The sequence below is a fragment of the Anolis carolinensis genome, chromosome 5, assembly GCF_035594765.1.
Source record: "Anolis carolinensis isolate JA03-04 chromosome 5, rAnoCar3.1.pri, whole genome shotgun sequence".
NCBI lineage: Eukaryota > Metazoa > Chordata > Lepidosauria > Squamata > Dactyloidae > Anolis > Anolis carolinensis.
In genome coordinates this window covers 126,068,413-126,080,903 of record NC_085845.1, presented here as the reverse complement: position 1 = coordinate 126,080,903, position 12,491 = coordinate 126,068,413, and the positions used below count along the sequence as shown (strand labels likewise).

Genomic DNA, 12,491 nt, shown 5'->3' with positions numbered 1-12,491 from the left:
TCACTTCACTCAGCAACTTTACAAATACTTTCTAAATTATGATGTGACTCTGATTTTCATGAATGTGGCTGAATATTTTGATATCTTGGATTTTAATCCAAATTGCTGCACGGATGAATATGTATTTTAAGCCTCAGTTTTTCTGAAGTGTGCTGTCCTTTTTATATACATCATAATTACCCTTCTAATATTCAAAACCTGCCAAATACGTTCTAACGTGTTTGGTAAATAAATAAATTCATTACACTGTGTAACAAAATTTGAAAAAAAAACCTGTTTCTGGTTTGAAAGTGTTATTTCCTGTTTAATTGTGCGGACTTACTTTGAAAGTAGTTGTTATACTCCAGAAACTTTGTATTTGTGGCTGCTACAAACTATGTTGAATTAGTTGAGACTCGAGATATTCATTGAAATACTATAGCAAAATGTGCTGTAGGATGTCCTAAAAAAGTTTTTACAGTTTAATAAATCTTTTCCATGTTTTTATGGTAGAACCAATTATGAAATGGCATTTATAACCCAGGAACAAAAACAATGTTACATAGTGTATCACTTAGAATACATTTTATGAAAAAAAAATGTTGGATCCAAAGTGAATTGTTAAACCATTGATCGAAGGTACATTAAAAGATGAGCGTTGCCATCTTGGACACCCTTCTGACTGAAGCCACTAAAAAGCCACTTAAAAGGAAAGCAGTTGTAAAAAAAATTCCTTAAATTGGTTCAAATAGTGGGTTGTTAAGTCTATTCAAAGCCAATTGCAGGTTTCATGACGGGAATCTACGTATGGTTTAGAAGGTCTTCACTGAGGATGTTTGGTATTGATGGTAACTAATGGGTCCTCTGCCCGAACTCAGCAGCTTTTCATTTTTTTAGTGATCTTCCTAATTGTGGAAGAGAAACAAAAAGCCAAACCCCTGAAAATTAAACAAGATTTACAACCCTATGCCGAAGCATTGTATTCAGGTAGAGTACAATTTATTTGTGGGTTCCCTATGGTTATTATACACTTTAGACAAGAGATATTGCCAGAACACCAGAACAAGCAGAGGAACTTCTGAAAACACTTGGCGTGAGGAACACCGCAAGCAGAGGCAAGAGGAAAGAAAGTTCTTCTATGATGTCTGGTATCAAGAGCAACTTTAATGAGTCTTCTGCCCAAACCCAGCAGTTTCTCTACTCTTTTTTAGTGTTCTTCCTAATCGTGGAACAGAAATTAACAAAAAGACAAGCCCTCAACAGTGTCTCTCTCCACTAACACCTCACTTCCCACAAACAAGCCAGAGCAGGTTAAGGCTTTAATTTTTTGGTTTTATATGCACATATGTTTTTATTTGTATGTCTGCTTATGCGGCATTGAATTGTTGCTTACTTATGAGCCGCTCTGAGGGTATAAATATAGTAAATAGATAATTCATTGTACATCCCTCCAGAATACTTTTACAGCCATCCTCCACTTTTGCAGAAATTATAGATGTAACTCCCCCATGATATTGGAAAAAATGTGAATATCTCTGGTGGGGGAGATATCCTTCATGCCATGGGAATCTGTTTTGCTTGGGAAAAGGAATGGAAATATCAGGGGTAACAGAAATGTGGCAAACTAGAAGTGAAACTGGTTCTGCCCGCACTCAGGATGTTCACTTACCTTGTAAATCAGATTAGTCCTGTATGCTGCATGTTCCCGTTTCCTCTTTCTTTTTTTTGCCTGGGCAAAATAGACATTTGAAGAATGCAGTACACATGGCCAGCTCCTCATGCCTGCGTACTGCGAGTCTGTTTTGCTTGGGCAAAGGAAAGGAGATAACTAGGAGTAACAGAAAAACACAGCAAACAAGAACAGGAACCAGCACTATATGCCATGATGTCAATCTCCCAGTGGATCCAGTTTGTTGTCCTTGCCTTGTGTAGTGTATAATGTGGGATCAAGGTATTCCGCTCCAACCATTCTGCAGCGTCACACACATACCATGAAGAAGCAGTCACCAAATATGAGACATGTTGCCATTGGCCTCATGGAATGAGTGGACGCACTTGTAAGTCGTGGTTTCAACCAAATCATAGCATAAAAAATACATGCTCTCCAACATATCTGTCTTCCTGTATTGCGTGTGCACCTTTCTGTCTTCCTGTCTCATGTCATATGTGTCTCTACCCTTCCCCCTCCTTCTATATATTTGGGTTACATCAAAAATTCTAGGGTAAAAAGGGATCACGAGTTAAAAAAGCTTAAAAGCCACTTCTACACCAATAGGTGGTTTGGCTCCACAGAAATCTGGTAAATATATTTTGGTATGGATGATGGATCTAATGTTAACACTAATCTATCAATTCCAATTCGATCTGGCCCTCCTACATCTTTTCCATGTGTTCCTGTGCAGCAAGATCGACCCCATTATCACTAGGATATGAACCTAACTTGCCATCATGTACCGGTAGGAGATATCCCCATTCTTTGTCATTCACAGACTTGGATTCTATGATTCCTTAGAATCAATGCCTTACCGGAGCACAGAGTTATGGAGCAAGACTCTCCTTTGCCAACAAATAATTTGCATACCTTCAGTGCTTAGGTTCTTAGGATGGTGAATGCTTTGGGTCCTGAAGTGAGACAGACAACTAATATTGCCAATGACCTTGTCTTCAAAGATGTACGAAGAGCCCCAACACACGCATATTTACCTTTCCTACCATACTTGCTGCAGGTTATCAAAGCTTTCTGGGCCACACTGTCTTCAAAACTATAGTTGAAGAAAATCGCAGCCTGGTACCGGGTAGACAATACTGAGCTAGACTAGCTTATGCACCATCCAAAGCCAAACCATCTTTGTGGATACAGCTCAGCCTGTCTTCCCAAAAATTAATTTTACACCAGCAGACAAGGAGGGTAAGAAGTATCGGAAGGAACTGCTCTAGCTGTGCTTCTGGTTTGAATCTCCACTTATGGTACCTGCATAGGTGCCTATCAAAATATACTCTTCTTAATCTGTAGAGGATCACAGGGCTCTAACTATGACAAGAAGCATCTGTTTTAGTTCATTACCACATACAGCTGGTGAAACATAGCTGACTCATGTAGAAAACTGACAATGTGATGGCTATAAGGAGGTTTAAATTAACACCAACACCACAACAGCAATGTCTTTCCAGTTTACTGACCCTTAGTGTCAAAGTCTTGACTTGGTGCATCCCAAGGGACACATTGTATATCTTGGTGATACATCTGGCTTAGACCACCTTACAGCTGGTCTAAGCCAGTGGTTTTCAACCTGGGGTCCCCAGATGTTTTTGGCCTACAACTCCCAGAAATCCCAGCCAGTTTACCAGCTGTTAGGATTTCTGGGAAGTTGAAGGCCAAAAATAGCTGGGGACCCCAGGCTGAGAACTACTGGTCTAAGCAGATCTTTGGAAACATGCACTTCCTCACAGATGCTCTATGACTGCTATTTCTTGAATGGCTGAGACAACATTGGTTTTCAACCATTCTCTTTCTTGACAGAGGTTTCACCAATTCCACTATCGTCAGGACCTACTCTCCATCTCGAATGGTAGGGTTCGACATCTGGACCTCTAGACGCTCTGTTTGACAGCATGGAGAACTAGAGCCAAACACGTCTCTCATACAAAGTAATACAAATCCTGCTAACTGCACATAGACCAACTAAATCCCAGTCATTTCTGTACAAATGGAAGAAATTCATTTCTTTCCTTAATGATCAAAACATTATGCCTGCAGACTGCCCAATTGGGGATGTGCTTGAGTTTCTGGTCACCCTCTTGGATAGAGGACTCTCTTTGACTTCTTTAAAATTCTACTTGTCAGTTATATCATGGTCATGAAGAAAACAGGCAAACTCTGCTATTAAATCTCTCATTCGAGAGTATCTCCACCCACCAGTTTCCAACCCAATACCATCTTAAGATATGAATCTGGTCCTAGCCTATATTTTGGGGAAACCTTTCAAGCCTTTGAGGGCTTCTGGTCTGCACCTAGTTACCAGGAAAATGGTCTTTCCCACCACTATTACCTCAGTGAGATTCTTGAGAGAGTTTTGTGCTCTTTGGAGCCCTACATCTCATTTCATCAGGATAAAGTCCTGAAATCTGGCATTACTTTTTAACCAAAGGTTGTCTCAGCATTCCACATGAAACAGGACACCATGCTACCATTTTTTTTTCTTCTCAAACCCAGTCTCCTCTTGAGAGAAAATTAAATTTTTGGGATGTGGAAAAGATTCTGGCTTTCTACGAACACAGGGCATCTTCTGCAAGACAATCTCCAAGACTTTTTGTTTGTTACACTAAGGAAAGACTAGAACTACCTGTATCATCTCAAAGACCTTCGAACTGGATAGGTGCATCCATTACATTGTATTATGAACTGGCTGTTTATTGTACATGCTTTCATAAGCTTCGACATTTTATGTTGCTTGACTTACATTCTTCATTAAATGTGTGTTTTGTAAAAAAAGAAAGAAAAGAAAGAATAAAAAAACTGTTGATGTTGTACTTTCTCTGTTGTACATTCTCTTTTGCTGGCTTCGGGCTGCTGTCTTCTATAAAAAAGGATCAACTGTAGAAAGGAAGGAAGGAAGGAAGGAAGGAAGGAAGGAAGGAAGGAAGGAAGGAAGGAAGGAAGAAAGGAGGAAGGAAGGAAGGAAGGAAGGAGAGAGAAAGAGAGAGAGAGAGAGAGAGAAAGAAAGAAAGAAAGAAAGAAAGAAAGGAAGGAAAAGAAAAGAAAGAGGAAGGGGAGGGGAGGGGAGGGGAGAGGAGGAAGGAAGGAAGGAAGGAAGGAAGGAAGGAAGAAAGAAGAGAGTTTAAAGTTATAATAAAGATTCTTAGTATTTGTTAAGTGCTTTGTGTGGCATTTCTGCCGCTATCCAACTTTCCAAGCTGGCTAGTCACTCCATTGTGTGATTCGCAGTGACTCCAAAGAAAGACAAGCTGTCTACCCAGAATCATAGAGAGTTGGAAGAGACCACGAGGATCATCCAGTCCAAATCCCTGCCATGCAGGAAAAGACAAAGCATTCCCAAAAGATACTGCACATGGAACTACGTTTTCTGTCCAATTTGTTGTATAACATGATGTTTGGTGCTTAATTTGTATAATCATTACCTTTAATTGGCTTTTTCTGAATCCCTTCTTATTATCCAACATATTCACTTATCCAATGTTCTGCCGGCCTGTTTATGTTGGATAAGTGAGAGTATACTGTATATTTATAATCTTATATTATCTGCATAGAACTGGATTATATGAGGCCCCTTCTTCACAGCTGTATAAAATGCATACTGAAGTGGATTATATGGCAGTGTGGAGTCAAGATAATCCAGTGCCAAGCAGATAATATAAGATTATAAATGGGTTATATAGCTGTGTGGAAGGGCCTTGAGTCTACACTGCCATATAATCCAGTGCAAATTAGATAATCTGTGGAAGAGGCCTAAGTGAGGCCTAACTGTGCCTGTCCCCTGGGCTGAGTAGGTTGTTAGGAGACCAAGTGGGCGGAACTTAGCCTTGTAACTGTCAGCAATTGGATAAAACAATTATTCCTCTTTCTCTAATTAGGACTTTATTTTTCTTTTCCTTTCGTTGTATCAACCTAGAGCCGTGGATGATGGGTTGTGTTGTCAAATTTCGAGGTTGGGGGGCCTGTAGTTTTGTTGTTTTGTCCGCTGCCCTGATGCCATCACTCTTATATATATATAGATAAATAAATAAAGTGGGCTCAAATGCCTGTGCTTAACTTGCCATCTTCCCCTTCGTGCGTGCCTATGTTCAGAAAAGTGTGGCCTCTGTGTGTTCAATCGTGTTTCCTGAAATAACCTATGGAACAACTATTTATAGTCTAGATAGGAAAAGCAAGATTGAAATACTTACCTGACTGAAGTCCTCAAGACTCCACTTCAATCTTGAGGTATGGTGCACAGTCCGCTATTTTCCTAAGGCCGGTAATGTCTACTTTTTCAGAACACATGGGACATGTGTTGTCATTTTGTAATAAGCTGTTGAAAGTAGACAACAGAAACATTCACAACTTGCAAAATTCCAATTTGCCAATTCTTTTCTAACCCACATTCAGAAATTAATGTCATTGTGTTGTCGAAGGCTTTCATGGCTACCATCACAATCCTGGAACATGGATAATACTTCTGGAACATGGTCATACAGCCCGGAAAACACACAACAACCCAGTTAATGTCATTTCCTGGCAGTGGATTTTGCCTCGACTGAAGCTCTCCACTTTTTAGATGGGCATAACTGTTGGCCATGAATAACAGAACATACTGTAAAACATAGCAGCATGGTTGTATTTCAACTCTTCTTGGGAGTGTAGCAGAAACCAAATGGATGGATACTTCTTTGGACCAATGTCATATACTGTCCTTTTGAGGACAAAACATTGGCTGCATCTAGACTCTTCTGTGGGCTACATACAATCCACCAAATAATTTTTGAGGCCCTCAGCATCTCCCAGCACTCTTATTCTTTATGAAAAATGACCCTTGTCTCCAAGAGGACATGTGGAATGGGACACATTTTCCAGCAGAAGTAGTTTATATAATCATAGAGTTGGAAGAGACGTTGTGGGCCATCCGGTTAAACCCCCTGCCAATAAGCAGGAAAAACGAATTCAAAGCACCCCCAACAGATGACCATCCAGCCTCTTAGAAGCCTCCAAAGAAGGAGCCTTCACCACACTCTGGGGCAGAAAATTCCACTGCTGAACAACTCTCACAGTAAGTTCTTCCTAATGTTAAGGACTTGGGGTGAAAGAACAGCAAGTGGGTGAAGTAGGAGTGATGCTGCTCTACAAAGTTCCCTAAGGCCCAATGTGTTCCCTCAAATAACACCATGTTAAACTGCAAAAGTCTGTATTTGCAGGAATCCTATAGCACATTTTGCTATTGTTTTTCAATGAATATTCTATACAATCTCAACCAATTCAAGACATTTTGTAACAACCACAAAAATGGAGTTTCTGTGGTATAACTACTTTCAAAGTAAGTAAAATAGAAGATAATTGCTGAAATTCACATTTTGATCTGAAATAAATCAGAGAAAGCAAGCCACTTGAGTTAATCAGATTTACTTTTGCCATAGGAAATATGCTTGGTATTTAAATAACATTTTAAAAAAATGATTCAAACTTACTTTCTGAACTCTGAATATAGGGCAGGGAAGTCACAATGAGGGCAAACGGTCCAGTCATCTTTAACCATATGCCGCCCCTAGAAAGAGTTGAAATAATAAATGCTGATGGGAAATCGTTCACATGGCTAAGATAGTTAATATATAGTGCATTTATTAGAAAGGTTTTTTTTTTCACAAATGCAGTTTCTCGAATCCTGTAATGTGGTATTCTTGGAGAAGAGATTTGTTAGTGGTTTACATTCATGTATGTATTTTATTTTATGGTGTGTGCTGGCTATTCTCTTGTCTTTTGTGACTATCCATAAATTCCCCTCCACAATGGCTAAGCTTTTGTCATTCCTTTCCAGTGGGAAGAAGCAGCTTAATACTATCAACAGTCACACTTCTTATCCCTTTCTTTTATCAAAAATTAGGAGGTGCAACTATTACACGATAAAAAAAATCTGCGATTATTATGCAAGGAACACAAAAATACCAATTCTCCTGCCCTCCCCAAAATGGGGGTTCAGCCATTACACAGTGGCCATGAAATACAGTAGATTGTCTTTATTTTGAGTAAAGGCAAAAGAGTATATTCTCATTCTTTCCCTTACTAATCCAGGCCAGCTACATTTCCCTCCTCTGAGCTACCTCCTTAATTGGGGTAGACAACATGGTGTGAAAAATCTAAATGTGATATTTTGCATTTTAAATACTGGAAAATATCAAAAAGTTCCACAAAACAAAAAATGTAAAATAAAATAATAGAATATAGAGTTGGAAGAGACAGAGTGGGCTATCTAGTCCAACCCCTTGCCATGCAGGAAAAGCACGAAGTACCCCTGACAGATGGCCATCCAGGCTCTGTTTAAAAGCTTCCAAGGAAGGAGCTTCCACTACACTCTGAAGAAGTGAGTTCCACTGTTGAGCAACTCTTACAGTCAGGAAGTTCTTCCTAATGTTCAAGTGGAATTTAAACCCATTGTTCCGAGTTCTAGTCTCCAAGGCAGCAGAAAACAAGTCTGCTTCCTCTTCCTTATGACATATTTTCAGATATTTAAATAGTTATTTGCTTTCAAGTTGCCATGAGGAGAGGAAGGTAAGAAATAAAATTATTATTATTATTATTATTATTATTATTATTATTACTCTTAAATTCAGAAGTTTCACCTTGAGATAGATAAATAGATAGATATTTAAAAACAGACCCCTTTACTCACGCTGTCTATTGTATTTCATACTTACTGTAGCAATGCAATATGGAAGGTTATTTTTGCACCCAGGACAGAGCAGCTCACATTCAGGCAATAAGAAGTCACAATATGGGCATGGCGTTGTTGGCTCTTCACCTTCTGAAGTGTCGGGCCGCCTGGTGAAAGCAAAGAAAATGTCCACATGGAAACTATTAACACCCTACTTCCAAAGAAACACAAGCCTCAACAGTTTTCTAACTTCCTACACTGGCATCTGCACTCTAACAGATGCAAGCCTCAACTGACTTCTAACTGTCATCCTTTTAAAACTGAACATTCTAAACTGTCACTGAACCAGTCACATAGTCTGCAGCCCCTCCCACTGCTTGAAGTACAAAAAAGTAAGACAACTGCAAACCAAAAAAGACATACACTTCAGGAAATAAATTGACACAATATAAAACAAACAAACATCAACTAGATGAGCTTGAGAAGGTTGCTAACTCCAACATAATATATGTTATTTGTGGGGATGCAATAATACTGTAGTGAAACCAGGGAAAAATGCACATAAGCATGGAAAACTAGGGTCTTGTTTCAATGAATGTTCAGTCAACCTTGCCTCTGCTTGTAATGGATAAAGAGATTTAGGATTGCATGAACAAAGAGCTCTCGTAATCTTATTACTTGTATTGCTTCTAGGGAGAAAAACAACAACAGCTAAAAGGTACAGTGGCTGGACAGCAGTGATTAAAAGTCCTAACCTGCGTATTAATAAATTAAATAAGACTTATTCCCAAATTATGTATGCAGAAGATTGCACCCTAAGGCTGCTGCTTAGTTAGTCCATTTATACTGAGCATGCAAGCTTGTATCAATGCATTTCCAAATCTCATTTAGATAGAGGGTTGTTGTTGTTTTAAACTCACCTGACCATTACTTCAATCTTCTTTTTGTACTTCAGGTCAATTTTATTCCGATATTCTGGTCTCATCAACATTGCAGCAAAACTGAACGCTGACTTTTTCAATCCTGCTCGATGACATTCAATCACTGTTGAAGTTAAGATGGGCACAATATCTACAAGTAAAACAAGACAATACTTTTGTGTGTAGAGTAGTTCTGTTTTGCTTTCTGTCATAGCCATCAGTTTCCGGATTTAAAAGATCTGTTAGTTCATTTGACTCTCCCAAATGTTGACAAAATGGGTCAATAACAATCACAAAATCAAATACATCAAGCATTATATTATTTCAACAACAACAAAAATCAGATTAAACATTCTAGGATTGTAGGCATTGCTTTAATATATAATAATGATAATAATGATAATGATGATGATGATAATAATAATAACAATACTTTATTTTTCTATCCCGTTTCCATCTCCCCACAGGGACTCGGGGTGGGGGGCTAACATGGGGACAAGCCCAAGGAACAAACAATAAGCAAAATAAAATACATGTAAAGACAAGATCTTCAAGCAGATAAAATAAACACATTAAAACCATAGTAATGCAATATAATATAACACAATACAATAATAAAACAATAAAATAATAAAATGATAAAATGCAAAGACCACCATTTAATAACAAAGTGAAAAAGATGGGAGGACGATCTAGACAAAAGTGCAAAAATATGTATTGTAATACCATTTGGGAGTGTAAATAGACAAAGTGCTGAAGTATTATCTAAGAGAATTGGAGTGGGGTAGGAAATCAAGTTAAATAAGGGCAAAGATCCACTCACTGAAATGCCATCTTATTCTATGACAGATTTACAGAGGTTTGAATGACCCTTTAGGATTGTGGTTCTCAGAATCAGAAAAGTTAGTAATACAATGGTAGAAGAAATTAAAGAAAAGAGTAAAAGCAATGTATATTGGAACAATCACACACACTCCAGCTTCACAGAGTTGTGGGCAAAAGTGTTTTTAATCTCCCTTCAGTGACAAATAATACATTTCACATATCTCAATAAAAGAAACAAGAAAACCTAAGTGTTCATACATTTTATTAAGAAATACTATCAACTCATGATAATATGTTTAGGATTTGGCCTCGGCTCCGATTTGGTTTGGGTTTACTCATACCTGATTCAATCTGGATCCAAATCAAAAACAAGAAACCCAATGTTGTATCACCTACTGGTTTGCACTAGGCAACCAAAATGAATTCAAATTATTGTACATGACTTTTGCTGATATGATATGTTTAGGGTTAGTTTTTCTGAATATATATTATCAATAAAAATTAATTCATGGCATTTGGAGACATGAACAAGATTCTTAGATCATGCTAGCAGTCTCCAGTGTACTATATGGGCAGTGTAGACTTACTCCACTGTGCAATATAGCTAGAGTGCTGCTCCACATCCTTTGCTGCCTAATGGCTGTGGGGTTGGGCCAGGGGTCATTCCAGCAATTCTTGAGCACAGATGAAAAAAGGCATAACCTCTGACCACAGTATAAGGTTGCCTTTTCCCCCTGAAGTACAGCTGGAATAGGTCTGATTACATCTGCATAGCCTGTCACCTGCTGGTGAAACCAGCAGCTTTCCAGTTTGCTACATGCTGGGAATTAAGCCTTGGGGAAGAAGGTAATGGATAACATTTTCAGCAAGGTCTGAAAAAGTATGTACAGAGGTCTAATCCTGAGTTGCACCTGTGTATGTCACCAAGATGAGGTAATGAATCCTGCTTTTTTCCCTGTGTCAGGAGCTACTTGAGAATCTGCAAGTTGCTTTTGGTATGAGAGAACTGGCCATCTGCAAAATCATTGCCCAGGGGACGCCCAGATGTTTGATGTTTTACCATGCTTGTGGGAGGCTTCTCTCATGTCCCCGCATGAGGAGCTGGAGCTGACAGAAGGAGCTCACCCGCTCTCCTGAGATTCGAACCGCTGACCTATCGGTTAGCTGTCCTGCTGGCACAAGGGCTTAACCCATTGTGCCACTGGGGGCTCCTGCTGAATATCAGATAAATAGATTCAGGACTTTCAATTTTGCTGTAATGTGTTTAGGAACATTTTAGTTAATAGGTATTCAATTTTTGCAGCACATTGACATCAAATAAACATTTCCTAGAAAATAAGATCAGTGGAAGAGCAAAAGACGTGTCTTTGCCTAATAAAAGAATATTGATTCAAGAACCCAGAGTCACTCAATTATAGAACAAGTCAAAGAGTGGCAAAGGATGAGACTGGATTTGAAAACATTCAGGAAAAGAGAAATGAAATGTAGGCAGAAAGAAGACAGTAAGATCAACTATAGTCAATACAAAGTATTTACACTTTCTCTTCCGCTAAAAGACAATCAGCAAAAGAAAAGTCAACACAAAGCATTAAAACCTTCCCTTCCGCTAAAAAAAAATCAGCAAAAGAAAAGGGAATAATTCCTCCTCATAACTATTGTGAATGAAGAGTGTTACGAGATCTTTGCCCCACATGAAATGGGTGCAACTCTCCTCCTCTTCATTCCTAATGTTATCCTTATAGTGACGGTTTGCAACAATTTGACATGATTTGGACTAATCTGGACTGACCCATTCTAATTCAGACCTAACCCAAAATGGCCTAATTCAGTGTAGGTTTGAAAATGAATTGGCTGCACATCCCTCTTAATCACAACATCAATGGATCTGTTGAAGAGCGAGACAAAGATTAACATTAATTCTGCAAAACTAAACTATAACACTTACGGGACGGAAACTTGCTGATATTGTTGGCAACACGAATGAGCATACGAGCTCCTTTCATATGGTCACCACCTTTAACATGAATCTGAAATAGAAATATGAGTTATTCTAAATTTTATTCTAAGAATTTAGAACCCTTAAAGATTAGTGGTTGTAATATTTATGTATCTATTTATGAAAGTTTTTCTGTGACAGACAAACACATGTACATTTTCACGAAGAGGATGTCAAATCTTATGAGATTGGGGGAAGGACTTTCAAACTTTCAAATAACACTTTCAAACCAGGAACAGATTTTTTTTTTCAAATTTTGTTACATAGTGTAATGTTTGTGATGAACCACATGGAACAGCTATAGAGAAAAATACACAAAAATCAACTGTAATACATAAGAAGTGTAAAGGAAAAAAATCCAAAGCTCATTTATACAGCAAAGATTATATGAAACATATATACTGTATATTA

General features: G+C 38.4%; 1 protein-coding gene across 2 annotated transcripts in view; it reads right to left on the bottom strand.

Moving 5' to 3' along the window:
• Positions 1-4,496: 4,496 nt before the first annotated feature.
• wdr19 (WD repeat domain 19) overlaps positions 4,497-12,491 on the bottom strand; it is a 49,272-nt gene continuing 41,277 nt past the window's right edge. The window contains exons 32-37 of one of the 2 annotated variants that reach the window (XM_062982229.1): positions 12,030-12,111; positions 9,260-9,410; positions 8,383-8,506; positions 7,159-7,235; positions 5,884-6,008; positions 4,497-4,573 (exon numbers count right to left, since the gene is read on the bottom strand). In XM_062982229.1, the coding sequence (XP_062838299.1) occupies positions 5,897-6,008; positions 7,159-7,235; positions 8,383-8,506; positions 9,260-9,410; positions 12,030-12,111 (546 nt within the window). In that variant the 3' untranslated portion in view covers positions 4,497-4,573; positions 5,884-5,896. Of the gene's footprint in view, positions 4,574-5,883; positions 6,009-7,158; positions 7,236-8,382; positions 8,507-9,259; positions 9,411-12,029; positions 12,112-12,491 lie in introns of those variants that run through there. The other variant, XR_010006651.1, reaches the window with a different exon arrangement.